Below are 15,592 nucleotides of genomic sequence, written 5' to 3' on the forward strand. Positions count from 1 at the left end.
TGGGCTCCTTCATAGGCATCTAGTGGGATACAAAAAAGGACTCAGACATCCTTACAAAACTACCCTGAGCTCCTTGGAGAAAGCACACTAGATGTGAGCAGACCTCGAGCCCCAGCACCAAGCTTAGGTGGCCCAGGTGTGGGAAAGGTCCCTGCAGTGTGATTGCAGGGTTTCTATAGGTCTTATTGTTCACATAGGTCTCTGCCACCCTATGCCATGGATCACAGACTTCCTCTAAGGTAGGTGTTCTCCATGGAGCTGGCCGGGGAGTGGGTACCACATCAGGGACTTTCATTGCCAGATGTTACTGGATTGACTCTCCTCTAACTGGACCTGGGCCCCATCTGTCCCTCGCTTACTATGTACCAGGTCCACCTCCTCCATCGCCACCACCACCTAATGTTTATTGTACTTATTGCGTGCCAGGCACTGTTCAAAGCTCTTCACTTGAATTAGCTCATTTAGTCTTCACAACTCTACAAGGTGGGTATTGTCATTTGCATTTTACATAGGAGGAAACTGAGTCTCAGAAAAGGTACAAGAAAGCTTTCCCAAGTTCATGCTTGCCCCAGGACTGGAACCCAGCTGGCTGCCCACCATCCTGTTGCCCAGTGGAATCCTGTACGTGGCCGGGAAGGGGAGATGGGCGGGAGGCAGGGTCTACAGAGGGTTGATGAGCTATACAAAAGAATGGATTCTCCTTGTCCTCCAAAGGGAAATGTGGCAATGTGGGGCTGAGGAGGGGTCTGGGGCTGGAAAGAATGGTGGGCGTGGTGGGACAGAAGAGGGGCTAGGAGCTGCAGCGCTTTGTGCTGGGAGATCATCTCCTTACTGGCAGAGAAGATTGCTCTCGAAGTCTCCAACCTCCATTGGGGAGAATTTCACTTTGAGCTTCTGGGTCTTCCCCACGGGCACCATGCCTGAGACGGGCTCCACAGAGAAGGGTGGCAGGGAAGCTTCGTTCCAGTGGTCCATGGCACTGTCCAGGGTGCTGCCCGTGTGCAGCGTGCCCTGGCTAAGCTGGTCATTTTGGGAGAAACCTGGGGGCAGATAGAGCGCCAGTGATATTCTGCACCTGCAGTGGGAGGGCAGGTGTGGGGCAGCCCACTCACAGGCCCTAGGCACCCTCTGTGGGCTCACCTCTGCTAGCAGGTATACTTTGGGCCCCAGGGCCCAAAGAATGGGCTCCCATCTCTCACATGAGACTCATGAAAAACACTTCCATTAATTACATCAAGTTTTCATGTTTGTTTTCTTTTGGCTCAAGGGGGTGGGTCAAGTAGACGTCTGTGGGTCACGTGCCTCAAGAATAATGGGCTGTGAACATAATCTTTGGAGAATCATTGCTTTAAAGTAGGGGTTCATAATCTGGGGGCCCATGGAAAAGGGCTCATTAGGAAGGTCTGGGAAACTCCAAGTTGAAAGAGAATTAATGGATAATTGCCCACTAAGTGTTGGGCTCTTTTTAAAGTGCAAATTGGGCATGGGTGTGTATTTTCCTGGGGAGACAGTTCATAGCTTTCATCAGTTTCTCCAAGAGTCTGTAATCTTCCAGAAGGTTAAGATCTAAAAGAAAAGATTCCTAGGGATCTGTGTGGGCCCCAGGAAGGCAGATCTCAGCTCTTGAGTTTCTCAGGCCCTTTTGGCTCTGCAGATGCCAGGAGGCCTCTGCTCTGCTTCTCCTTTGCTTCTTAGGGGGCCGTTGGAGCAGTGCTTGCTTCTCCATGAACAAGCTTCTTGTAATAACTGGGGACCCAGTTCAAGCCCTGGGTTTTACCCGTCACCGCACTTACCTTGGTTGTCTGGCATTGCAAAGCTGACAGCCTTTGCCGTCTCTTCTGAGATCCAGCTGAATTCCAGCTGCACATTTCCTGAATTAATCAGTTCAAACCTGCAAACAGATCAGGGAATGGAATTGAGAAACGTGCTTCAGATTTTTGTCCTGTCTGCACATCATCTGTACCGTTAACTTTTTTAAGTCACTTCGTTTCTTAAATATTTCTTCAAAGACAAGTTTTAAGCAATTTTATCTGAAGTCATGCATGCGATATACTTGTTATATTTCCTTCTAAAACACACACACAAAATATATATATAGCTATTAAAAGTAAAAGTATGCAGATGTTTAGCACTTAAATCATCTTGCATACTACTGGCAGCCTGTGCAATGAGCTCTCAGCCTGCATCATGGTAATCCTGAAAAATTCCCATGAGAGAGGAAACAAACTCTATTTCACAAGACAGCACCTTCCTCGGGTGCAAATTCCAAAGCCTCTCCTTTCCTGAATCACTTTCCACCAGAAACAATGTCCTTGTGGTCAGAAACCATTTGACCCCTGCCTCAGATGTCTTCACTGGCTGAGACACATACTTGTCTCAAATTCTCAATGAGTGGAGACTTTTCTTGTCTCAAGTTTCCCTGCTCTAAGACAAGAACTGGGAGATAGAAGCTTTTTCTGGAATCACGATTGAACTTGATCACAGTCACAGCAAGAGGATGAGGCCCTGATGTAAGAAAATGGTTGTGCAAGAGAAAGAAACACACACGCTCTTCCCAGTTTTAGGGGAGAAGTAGGAGCTGAGAGTTGCGGTGGGGCAGTAGGTCTAAAGGTGGGGTTTAGGGGTTAGATTCCCATTATCCGGTCCAGGTAGACCATGTAGCTGTGCCTGAAGTCAAGGTGCTTTGGCCTCAGGGGCTTGTGTGAATTTATGGATTGTGTGAATTTATGAGCACTGGTCTTTATCCTAAAGCAAATTTTTATAAAGAGGAGAAATCTCAGTGGAACAGAATACTTTTAGTAAAAACGCATTCTTGGTTTAGGTCCAGGAGTGAACAAATGCTCTGTAAAGGGCCAGATAGTAAGGTTTTTGGCTTTGCGTGCCAGAGATTTCTGCAGCAACTGCTCCCTCTGCTGTGGAAGTGCAGAAGCAGCCGTGGACGATAATAAACAGACGGGCACAGCTGTGTGTCCACATAACTGTATCTATAAAAATAAGCAGCTGGCTGGGTTTGGTCCACGGGCCAGAGTTTGCTGACCCCTGCTGTAGGTGAAATGGCCGTCAGCAGAAGATACCACTTCCTGCTTCCTACCTTTTGGTTCTATACTAATTTGAGAGGACGCCTTAAGTGCCACAAATGCAGAATGAGTTGAACAAGTTAATTACTAATTTTTACAATGCAGAAATGTCAGTGGCTTACGCTTTTGTGTTTGTAATTCTCAAAGAACAGTCACAGGCTTTCTCTCTATGTTGCTCTCTCTGCCTGAAGGCCCTTTTTCTCACTTCCTCACCTGGCCACCTCCTATTTCTCCTCCGAAGTTCAGCTGGGCCACCACTTTGTCCACACTTGTCTCTCCCTATATCTTGGTCTGCTTTAGGTATGCTTCCTGCAAACCCAGAGCACTGTACTGCAACCATCAGTTGAACTATTTTCACCCATTCCCCCAACACCCACTACGAGCTCTTTGAGAGCAGGACCCACAGCATCCTTGTATCACCTGAGTGTGGATAAAGGGTTAACATAACCCTTTCTCCTTCTAAGGACAATTTCAACTTTGAATTAATTTTCTAGTTCTGCTTCCGTGGAAGCCTGGTAAGAGAGAAATGTCAGCCATATTATTAGACAACTTTGTTTATAGTAAAAATGACACCTGATTGGTAACTTGCTTTGGGCTGGACTGGGAAGAATCGTGATTCCCTGGAGGGAGGCCATAGCACTGGGGTTCTCTGAGTGTAGTGACTCTTGTAACTGGGCACGTCCCTTGCAGGGATCCTGGAAGCTATAGCCATGGAGTGGTTACGAGAAATGTTGGCTTCTGTTGGTCACGGCCTTCTAAGCTAAGATGGACCCCATGCCCGCTAGCGTAGGTATTGTCCGAGCTGTCACCTGGGGCAGGGGCAACAGGAATAGTTCCTGGGTGGTGATACGGGCTGTTGCAAGGACTCTTCCCACCGAAGCCCACTGCCTGATGCCACCTTCCCGGTAAGACTGTGTTTCCAGGTCTACACCTTGATTTCAAGTGTGAACTTCAATAGTTTTGTGGGTCTGAATGTTTCATTGGACCTACAAAGACCCTCTGGTGCGCAGATGTGATGTCTGGTCTACGCTGTTGTGGACACTGAATAAATGTTTGATGAAGGAGCCAGTGAATGATGGAGTTAAAGAACTTCTCTGAGAGTGTCAGGAGGCTTTTGATGACTCACTCAAACACTCGGGTCTGGTGAACCAGTGTCTCCTTAAAGTGCACATCGCTCGTCTGGCACTTGTATGAAGCGAAATTCACGTGGGCACTGATCTGCAGCTGCAGTTCTTGGTAGTTTTCTTCTAGTACTGAGTAAGCAGGCTCAGGATCCGTCTCTATCACCTGTAACAAAGGCAGCCGTGTCCTCAGTGATGCAGAGACACCTGCCTCACAGGAATAATGGGGAGATAAAACAGTGCTTCCTACCCAGGCAAATGAGAACCAACTCACAGATTCAAGTTCCAGAAGAAATGATGAGGCCAAACCTAAAATGACTCAGAAATAGGAAAGGAAGAAATTGAACAAGAAATTACTGAGAGCATCACGACTGCACAGGCATGAGTTTTGGGGTCAGATACACTCCAAGAAGGTAGAATAAAGGAAATCATAAAGGTAGGAATAGATATTAATGAAACAGAAAATAAATCTAAAACAGAGAGGACCAATGAAACTAAAAGCTGTTTATTTGAAAAGATTTAGAAAACCTGTGGTGAGAATGATCAAGAAGAAAAAAAGAGAAAATACACATCAATATCATAAATGAAAAGGGAGATATCACCATCCATCCTACAGACATTTAAACAGACGATAAGAAAATACTGTGAATAATTTTATGAAGATGCATATGAAAACTTAGTTGAAGGGAAAATTCCTAGAAGAATAATTTAATAAAATGGACTCAAAAACAAATTTAAAAAACCTAAAGAGTCTTATTTCTATTAAAGAAAATGAATGGTAGTAAAAAAAAAAAATCTTTAAGAAGACCTAAATAGAGAGATATACCTTGCTAGTGGAAAGGATGAATTATGTTATAAAATTATCAATCCTTCCTAAACTGATATATAGATACAATCCAATTCCAATCAAGTGTCCATCAGGGTTTTCACAGTGCTTGTTTAAATGGATTAAAAAATTATTTAGAAAAGTAAAGGGCCAAGAATAAGCAAAATACTTCAGAATAAAACAATATGGAGATAATCATGAAAAGATTCATTAAAGTCAAAATATGAGTGATAAATATGGCAAGCACGTTTGCAGACAAAGACAGGAATAAAAGAGTGTATCAAAAATAAAATGACTAATACTCTTATTTTTCTAAGATAATACCCAAGTGCTTTCCAAAGTGGGCTGTACCAATTTATACTCCTACTAGCAAAGAACCACTTTGGAAATGCTTGGGCATTTTCTTGGGAAGCTGAGCATTCACACATCCTGTGACTCAGCAATTCCACTTCCTGTGACGCAGTTTAGGAATATAAACTCCTGCAAATGAACACCGTGTGGCATGAACTATAATGCTCACAGAAACACTGTCCACAGTAGCAAACCCCAACTAATTTTCAAAAGAAGAATGGGTAAATAATAATGTACTTCTATATAGCAGGGACATGGGTGTGCTACAGCCGCCTGCCACGATACAGATGACCACACGCAATGACCTTTAAAAAAAATAAAGTTAAAAACTACACCTAAACAATATGCTTTTTAGAATGCATAGGTTAATTTTAAAAAGAAATAAAAACAAAAATCAAGGGAATGAGATCCCAGGGTAGCGACCACGTCTTAGAGACAGGCAGGGGTAGGATGGCTGAGAACCACCCAGGTAATCCTGGTTATACTTCCTGTGTTGGGTGTGGGTTCGTCCCTGTTTATTATATTATTAAAAAGAAACCAACGAAGGGATAATTAAAGGAGGGGCACGCATGGACCAAAGATGGGATTCTGACACAAGAAATAGATTATAATTAACTTAATTCTGGACACTGAGGGGAAAAAGGAAGTAGCTAAAAGAATAGCCATGAGGTTTCTGAAGAAGAAAGAGGTGGGAGGAATTTGCTCAACTAGAAACTAGATATCAAGACTTAAATGAGAGGGACTTCCCTGGTGGTCCAGTGACTAAGACTCTGAGCTCCCAATGCAGGGCGCCTGGGTTCAATCCCTGTTCAGGAAACTAGATCCTGCACACCACAAATGAAGATCCCACAAGCCACAACAAAGATCCTGCATGCAGCAACGAAGATCTTGCATGATGCAACTAAGACCCGGTGCAGCCAAATAAATAAATAATTAATTAATTAAAAAAAAATCCTTCAATGAAAGCTCTACCAATTAAGGTGTGTGGTTTGTGTGGTCCATGTAGTGTGGATGGCAGGTGGCTTGCTTGGAAGTTCAGTTCACCGCTTTGGAAACCCAGGTCAGGTGGAACAGGGACCATTTCCTTTATCCATGAAAGAAGGAAATGATGAGACACTGAGCTTGAGGGCAGAAAGCATCCAAGCATGGCAGGCCTGGCCAGACTGGGGCTTGGTGTCCCTACTCACTTTTTGTTTTGTAGTGAAAGTCCCGGGCGTGTTTCTGAGCACATCCACCCACTTGACCGTGCGCATGCGGTCGTCCCAGTCGGGGACCTGGTCTGCAGGGAGCTGAAACATGATCTTGGAGAGCTTGCACTCGATCCCCATCTTCTTCAGGTTGATGGGCACGTCTGACTTCATGGTCACCGCTATGTCCTTGGCACAGCCAGGGTGGAGGTGGCCCAGCTGGGGAAGAGCCTTGCGTTAGTATTTTGGGGAGTTCAATCCTGAGGACTCTTGATGCCTCATGGTCCCACTCTAGGGGCAGGGTCAAAAGTCTTGGCAAAAAATAATGCATCATTCAAGCCCGTATACGTAGACCATCTTAAATAGGTACAAGACGTTCTTAGATAGAAATTTAATCATAAGAACAAGAGCAGCTGGGCTTCCCTGGTGGCGCAGTGGTTGAGAGTCCGCCTGCCGATGCAGGGGACGTGGGTTCGTGCCCCGGTCCGGGAAGATCCCACGTGCCGCGGAGCGGCTGGGCCTGTGAGCCATGGCCGCTGAGTCTGTGTGGCCGGAGCCTGTGCTCCGCAACGGGAGAGGCCACAACAGTGAGAGGCCCGCGTACCGCAAAAAAAAAAAAAAGAGCAGCTAATATTTACCAAACTGTTACATGCTTCAGGCACTATACTAAACCTTCACAAAATTCTACTAACCCCCACGACAGCCCTATGGGATGTACAGCTACCACCCCTATTTGATAGACAAGGAAACTTGTAACTTGCTCAAGGTCATACCATTAATGTTAGAAGATCTGGATTCAGACCCAGGCAGTATGGCTCCAGGTACCACACTCTTAACCACCTGTACTTCTCAACCATATGACCTATACAAATTATGGACCGATGTACACAGTACCTTAGCAGTTCTCAGAGTGTGATCTAGTGACCCTTGGGGGCCCCGAGGTCTTTTCAGGAGTTCACAAGGTCAAAACTATTTTCATCATAATACTAAGATGACATTTGACTTTTTCATTCTCATTTTCTCGTGAGTATATAATGGAGCTTCCTAGAGGTTACATGACATATGATATTGCATCAGATTGAATGCAGAAGCAAATATGAGAATCCAGCTCTCTTCTACTAGGCCAGATATTAAAGGGACTTGTAAAAATGTAGAACATTGCTACACTTCTCGCACAATTTTGTTTTGGAAAATAAAGCCGTTTTCATAAAAATATGGTATTTATATTAACATGTAATGGGTTTGTTATTATATTTTAAATGAACAAATACATGTTTTTAAAGATTCTCAGTTTTAACTTCTAATGTAAATATTGATAGACATAACCCACATAAACAAAAGCTCTTTGAGGGTCCTCAGTAATGTTTAAGAGTATTAAGGAGTCCTGAGACCAAAAAGGCTGAGATTTGCTGAAGTGTTCCAGATATATGGGAAATCCAATTTGGTTTGTAGAATAAAATCATTTGTGATTGAACATGCATAAATGCACATACACATACCAAATACATACTATATATAGTCCTATATATAGAGTCCTTTCATGTTTCTAATAGATAAGAAACCCCTCCTCCTCTGGAAAGTGAAGGGAGAAGAAAGTTTAATACTTCTCAAGGCTACAACTATGAGTGTGTGTGTGTGTGTGTGTGTGTGTGTACACACGTGGGTGTATACCCGAGTGTGTGTCCGTGGGTGTGTAAATGGACCATAAGAAGCTTATCTCTACCTTCTTTGACTATCACTTCATATCTCTCCAGGAAGCAAAACACTTCTTCCTGAGAGCACCCTAATTTACAGGTGACAAAGTAGGGTCCCCAACCCTCCTCGCTCCAACCCCCTAGAGTTCTGTGCTTGAACAAACTCAGTGGCTGAAACAGAGCAAGAGGCCATGGATACATCCGGTGTCCAGGGAACTCAGAAGTGAGCTGTCTATGAAAAACAAGTGCTGGCCAGAGGTGAGGCTCTGCTGCCACGTGGTCCTAGGCCTTGTTCGAGGTCGAGCTTTGGTTAGCAAATCATAAAATGTGTGCTGTGAGACACTCAAAGAAGGGGTTAGAAAATTCCAGGTAAAACAAAGTTGACTAGGTTTTAATATGCTGAAGGGCATCTAGAATCTGTAGGAGAAAGATGTAACATTTTCTAAATCTCTGTTGTCCACAAAACCCACCACCCCCGTTTTAGCTTTTGGTGAACCACTTTTGCAGGAAAAATGCTCCAAAGAACACACACCATGGGGGACACAGGTCTACACTTGGGGATGGGAAGACTGGGACCTGTCTTCATCCATGGAGGTCTCCATGGAATTCCTCAACATCAGTCTTGGTGACCTCATTCTCTGCTCTTAGGCCAGAGGGGACATTTCTGGTACCAGGTCGGAGTGAGGGATGCATCCATCCCATCCTATGTATCTGTGGGAATGGGCCGACAATCAAACTGGGGTTGGCTCAGGCCTAAGGGAGTGCAGAAAACAAGGACTGGTTTTCACTTACCTGTGGGGAGAAAGAAACTGTGGCTAAAAGGGGCCATTCGAACCGTATCACATTCACTTGGCTGTGATTAGTGATTGTGAAGCTCACGTTATAGCTGTTTCCAATGTGGCAGTCCCCAAACTGGATGTGGTTCACCAGAGCAGCTAAGGGACAGAAGCAGGGGGCAGTGAGTCCCCTCTTGCCTCCTCTGCAGGCTCACTTCCCCACGGAGGCAGGTCCTAAAAGACATTGTGCCTCACCCTCATGCAACCCCACCTTCCTTGGATGGTTATACTGGAAACGCCTGGAGTCCTTCGCCAGCAAGCTTTCTCTCCTATAGTCTACTTATCCACCCATCCATCCACCCACCCACCCACTCTGGCCCTCACCTCCATTTGTACAAAGGAAAACATAGCTCCCCACTGCCCGCCCGCCAACTCCATTTGTTTGGTGAAACAGTACTATTAAGGGCTGGAATTGCCACACAGAATACACAAGCCCCCATTAAATTTGAATTACAAGTAAATGAGTAATTTTTAGTATAAGTATGTCCCATGCAAAATTTGGGGACACAAATACACTAAAAAAATGGGGACTGCTGTGTTCTGACTTTCTAAATCTGGTAACCCTATTGTAAGTATGAAATCTGATGTCTGAACTCGGGTTCACTGCTGGCTCCTGCTTGACCCCTGATAAGAAAGTTGCCACCCTGTAGCTACAAACAGGTGAAACACCAGATACATGAGGAGCACTGATTTTAACCCATGTTGTACGGACTGCCTAGGGCTACACTCCAGGACTATAATTAAGCTCCTAGAGAAACTGTGAGACTGTGTTTATAACTCACTTCATAGCAGTCAGCCACACAATTAGGGTGTTTAGCAAATGCATTTTGATAATAATGAAGAAGTAAATATTCTCCTACCCAAAGAATATCATCAACCAAATGAAGCCGCAGTGCTTGATAAACTGCAGAGCAGCATGTCTTAAGCTCTAATGTTCACACAGATCACCTGGGGATCTTGTTAAACGCAAATTCTGATTCAGTAGGTCTGAGGTGCTGGGGAGGCGTGTGAAATTCGCATTTCTAGCAACTCCCAGGTGATGCTGATGCTGTAGGTTCTCAGGGCATTGAGTAGTGAGGCTGCAGAGAACGGTCTTCTAGAGGTGGCACAAACCTACACCTTCTCTAATTAAACCAGCCCACCATTTCTCTTAGAATGTCTAGGGTACATGATACAGATGAAACAGAGCCAGCTAAAAGATACAGACAGGGAAAACTACAGAGAGATATGTATTCACTTTTCAGCTAATCTGGAACTTGAATTTCTCTTATTAGCTAAATGGGAGTTTGAGCTCAAAGAATAAGCTCCCTAAGGGACAGACTCTCTCATTAATTACTCTTTGGAACTCCAGGCACATGCACACTGATGCTCCACAACTGTTCTTTGAGGGAACACGTGGATGAATGCAGTGACTGAGTCAGGCATGAGGGAGCATACGGTAACAAAGAGGAGATTCAGTCCTAAATTCCCAGGAAGCTAGCCAACCTGTTATTTAAATTTCATTCTTATTTAAAATGAACCACAAGCCAACAGGTGTCAACACCTCACTGCTGCTTCTCTCACCTGCCACGAAGTCTTCCATCATGTTTTCCTCGATGATCTCAGAGATATCTGAGGCCTCCTGGCTGGAGGAAGCCACCAGTCCGTGGATGTTGTCCAAGGTGATGTCATCCTCGTACCCCTCTCCCACCATGTGGATGACTGTCTCCTCGTACCGGTTGTTGATCACTGACAAGTGGATGTTGCCTGCCATTCTCCCAACCTTCTGGGAGTGGAAAACAACATCAAATTCAGCTGTGTCTCCAGGAGGAACAACCAGGGAGGCTGTGTGAGCCTTCTTTGCTGCAACGAGAAGAGAGAGACATGATCTAGAACCAGATTAAAGGAAGATGTATCCATAAAGACCTGGACTCAAGGGATAGCAGCCCTCATGTGGGAATGTGCCTCGCCTACAGAGGCCATTGGTGACGAGACTGGGCATCTGACTCTGGCTGGGTATACGTTAGTCCTCTAACAAAAGAGCTACTGGGACCCATTGCTCTCTAGAAGATATACTTGCCCTACTTACATTTTGCTTGTGGTTTGTTTTCCTCTATGATGTAGATGTAGGAGGTGGACGGCTTCCCCTTCAGGGAGAAGACTCCTAGTTGGTCCTGCAGGTCAACATGCAACTGGCATAAGGGAAATAAGATTGAGTGTTAAGCTTACAGGCTGCTCATGAGTTCTGAACTGCAGTGAGATACTGTGCTGTTGGGGGAGTACCCCAAAAAATCATTGAGCCTAGTGCCCACTTTTTCGAGTTTCTTACTAAGAGAGATATAATAAATATTATACCTGGAGAGGACAAACAAAAATTTAGCTCAGCCCTTGCTATTCAAATAAGGAACCAGAGGTCCAGAGAGTATAGGTGACTTTGGGATTACCCAGTCAAAATGGGGTTGCCAAGGCCTCCGTTATTGACAGAGGCAGTTGTGAAATATACACTAGACTAGTAAAATGGAAATGAATATTCGTCATTCTGTGAGGGCCTGCATGAATGTGAGTTCCTAAAAACCAGTATCTGCTAGGTACTAACACATTAGTTGCCTGAGAGTGTCATGCTGAGTGTCCTACCAAGATAAGAAGAAAACCAAGGTGGACATCTGACGTACCTGTAGAAAAGGGATGCTTTATAGCCCACTGGAAGCCATGTAGCTGATTAAAAAAACCTAAAGCCATATATCATATTTTATGTATGAGGAACCAGCAGACATTTTTAGAAGATAGTAATGCTGGCACCGTCATGAATAAGATTGAACAATATAAAAAATGAGGCACGAAGAAGGAAGAAATAGTGACATCACACAGGAAGCTTCTGAGATAAAAATATATACATTTAGAAATAAACTTAATAAGAAACTATACAGAGGAATCATATGAAAAAATATTGACATAAAAGAAGATGTAAATAAATGGGCTGGAATCCTACATGTTGTTCCTGGTGGAGAGCCTAAATACTCTAAAAGTAGCAATTCCCTCCTAAATAATGCATAGGAATCCCAATAGGATTTTGTGAGGAACATTATAAAATGATGTCTAACGTTCATCTGAGAGACTGTTAAAAAATCGCTAAGATTAGAAAAACAGGGAATGGGTGCTAATACCTTTTATAAAGCTACAATAATGGAAACCATGCAGGGTAATGGTAAACTAGGAAATATTGACTCAAGACAATAAAGAAATGCAAAACAAAAACCAAACAAACAGCCCCCCCCATCCCCCCCCCACCCCCCCGATTTCAGAAGCATCACAGAGCTAAGAAGATAATGAAGAGTAACCAGACCAAGATCTGGAATGTCTAGAGAGGCCAGCCTAACTTTCTGGGCTGTTTTTTTTTTTTTTTTTTTTGAGGTACGCAGGCCTCTCACTGCTGTGGCCTCTCCCGTTGCGGAGCACAGGCTCCGGACACGCAGGCTCAGCGGCTATGGCTCACGGGCCCAGCCGCTCCACGGCATGTGGGATCTTCCCGGACCGGGGCACGAACCCGTGTCGCCTGCATCGGCAGGCGGACTCTCAACCACTGCGCCACCAGGGAAGCCCTCTGGGCTGTTTTTGACCTGGGTCATTTGCCAGTCGGGAAGAGGCAGATGGGAGGCTGAACTGTGCTTTTCTGACGGTCTCTTGGTGTTAAGAGGGCAAAAGTCCTGTGAGGGGTGGGAGTGTTTTCTTTGCTCTAGACTAGGACCCCAAAGGTCTGCACAGTAAGACAAAAGTTAGGCTGGATGTAAAGCAGCTCTTGCAAGGATAGCAATCCTGCTCAGAGTTATCTGTCTAACACAGAAAATCTCAAGCTCTAAAACCAGTTTAAGGTGATCCTGTATTTCTAGTGCCCCCAAGTGCTAGGCAGAAGCAAATGCAAATTGCCTCTGAATAAAAATACATCCTTAGCCTAATTATTTCTAGATTAACTTTTCAAATATAATACAACACATGATCAAAAATAACCAGGCACATGAGGAGACAAGACAACATGGGCAAAAATGAACAGAAGCAGCAGATATCAGAATTAGACCCACTGGGCCTTCAGATTTTGGAATTATCAGGTATAGACTGCAAAATGGCTGTGATTACTGTGTTCAAGAAATAAAAGTGACAATTTTGGCATGAAACTAGAAATCATAGAAACTGGTTATACAGACTTGAAAAACAATCTAATAAAAATTCTAGAACTGAAAAATATAATAACTTAAGAACTGAATGGAAGGTTTAATAGAAAACTAGATATAGCCAAAGGGAGAGTTAATGACCTGAAGGCAGAACAAAAGAAATCATGCAAAATGAAGCCCAGAGAAAAATGGATGGAAAATATAGTGAGGTTGTGAGACACAGAGGATATAATGAGAAGACCTTCCATACATTGACGTGGCTTCCCACAAGGAGAGACGAAACAGAATGGAATAGAAACAATATTTGAAAATACATATAGGAATTTTCCAAAATTGACTCAGAACATCAACTGCAGAGTCCAGAAGCCTGGTGAATTCCAAGAAAAATCAATTAAAAGAAATCCATACCTAGACACATCATAGTAAAACTGCAGAAAACAAATACAAAGGTACAAAGCCAGGGGAAAAAGACTGCCTTAGAGGAACATTTTTGACTTACAAGCTGACACCTCAGCCATAACAGTGGAAACCAGAATACACTGGAATAATATCTCCCATTTGCTGAAAGAAAACAACTGCCAACCCAGAGTTCTACAGCCAGCAAAATTTACGTTAAAAATAAAGGATACATTGAGATTTTCAAATAAAAACTGAGAGAATTCACCACTAGCAGACTTGCATTAAGGAAATATTGAAGAGTATTCTTCAGTAGGTAGAAAAAGGATCTCAGATGGTAGGTTGGAGATGCAGGAATGGAGAGCAATAAAAATGGTAACTTCTGGGTGAAGCTAAATGGGTCCTAACCACATCAACAACAACAGTAATAATGTCTGGTAGAATCCAAAGCCCTCCACAAACTGTCTCCTCACTCTACCCTTCTATTTTTATCTCTCACTGTTCTTCAACCTATACCCTATGCTCTCACAAAGCTGGTGCTTACTAGTTCCTATTTGTACTTTATAGTTTTTTTGCTTCTGTGCCTTTGTCTTTGCAGTTTTCTTTCTCCGCCTAGGCGTCACTCACCGCAGTGCCCACTTACGAAGCCCAGCTATACCCTTCGACGCCCAGCTCAAATGTCATTTTATAGTGAAATTTTCCTGGATTCCCCTAGATGGGAGTAGATTATTTTCAAAAGTCCTACAGTTCTTTGTATAACACTTACACAATTTATCACTCTTTTTTTTTTTTGTAAAATAAAAACATAATTGCTGAACCAAAAGTCCCTTCTGATGTTATATCTCTCACCCCTGATGGAGTTCCTTTCTTTTTTCCTTATTACAAATGCAATGTTCATTACAGAAAAAAAGTGAAAAAATAAGGAAGACACTCAGAACATCCATAATCCTACCCACTCAGCTTGGTGTATCATCATTGCTCACTGCCTTGCACAGTAATTATCAGTGTACCATGTATCAGTGTACTATGTAATCAGACCACGCCTAATTCCCCTCTGAATGTCCCATGTTTTACCCAGGTTAACGTACGAGGAACATCAAAGAAGCCCTCACGAGTGAGGGATGGCAGAAACCCCAATGTCAGAAGTCTTGCTTCTAAATGATTCTCCCTTTTCACCCCATGCTTCGCCCTCCAGCAGTACCTTGGCAGGGATGGTGCCATTGTTCTTGAGGACAAGAGGCAGCGTCTCTGAATGACCAAGCAGAAGCCTCTTAAAGAGGAGCAAGGGGTTTCCATATTGGTTGTAGAGAATCGGCCGCACAACAGTCACTCGAGGGAGGTTCCCCTCTCCAACAATATCAAACGTGAGGCTTTGATTCTTGGCCAGGTTGCTGCAGGGAACAGAAAGATCAAGGCCTGTCAGCCTAGCACGGCAGGAATGACATTGCACAGAGAGTGTGGCCTGCTGCCCTGCTGGAGGAGGGGGAGCTGGGGAGCTGGTACCTGGGCAAGCCGTCCAAGGTGGCCTCAAAGATACACTGGTAGGTCTGCATGGTCTGTGGGGTGAAGGACACCGTGGCAAAGGCATGTGAGCGGCTGGCAACACACATCTTGTTGGGTTCCACTTCAAAGATGTCAGTGATGCGGGCAAAGATCTGGATGGGGGTGGGGAGGAAGCAGGGATCGGGGTGTGTGCCCCTTTGCATTTGCACAAGGCTTGCTGCTCGCCTCTACAAGCCCTGCTGTGATATCTCCCTCCTCTAAGCTCTGCAGTAGGCATGTCCCACTGCTTGCACAGTCATGATTCTGGAAGGAGCGGCCTGGGTGCTCAGGGACCCACCCCTGAGCAATAATCGGCCAGACCTGTGATCTTGGACTCAAACAGATGAACTAAACCATATCTCAGATAGTCAGATCCCCTGGCCACTCCACCACCCCCCACACACAAATAAATTAAGA

General features: G+C 44.3%; 1 protein-coding gene across 1 annotated transcript in view; it reads right to left on the reverse strand.

Moving 5' to 3' along the window:
• HYDIN (HYDIN axonemal central pair apparatus protein) overlaps positions 1-15,592 on the reverse strand; it is a 440,857-nt gene that overhangs the window by 35,217 nt on the left and 390,048 nt on the right. Inside the window, exons 62-70 of the mRNA XM_049703807.1 lie at positions 15,137-15,288; positions 14,835-15,024; positions 11,161-11,263; positions 10,656-10,934; positions 9,049-9,191; positions 6,563-6,781; positions 4,204-4,364; positions 1,794-1,891; positions 833-1,040 (exon numbers count right to left, since the gene is read on the reverse strand). Of these exons, the coding sequence (XP_049559764.1) occupies positions 833-1,040; positions 1,794-1,891; positions 4,204-4,364; positions 6,563-6,781; positions 9,049-9,191; positions 10,656-10,934; positions 11,161-11,263; positions 14,835-15,024; positions 15,137-15,288 (1,553 nt within the window). The remainder of the gene's footprint in view (positions 1-832; positions 1,041-1,793; positions 1,892-4,203; positions 4,365-6,562; positions 6,782-9,048; positions 9,192-10,655; positions 10,935-11,160; positions 11,264-14,834; positions 15,025-15,136; positions 15,289-15,592) is intronic.

Source organism: Orcinus orca, chromosome 20 (assembly GCF_937001465.1).
Source record: "Orcinus orca chromosome 20, mOrcOrc1.1, whole genome shotgun sequence".
Taxonomy (NCBI): domain Eukaryota; kingdom Metazoa; phylum Chordata; class Mammalia; order Artiodactyla; family Delphinidae; genus Orcinus; species Orcinus orca.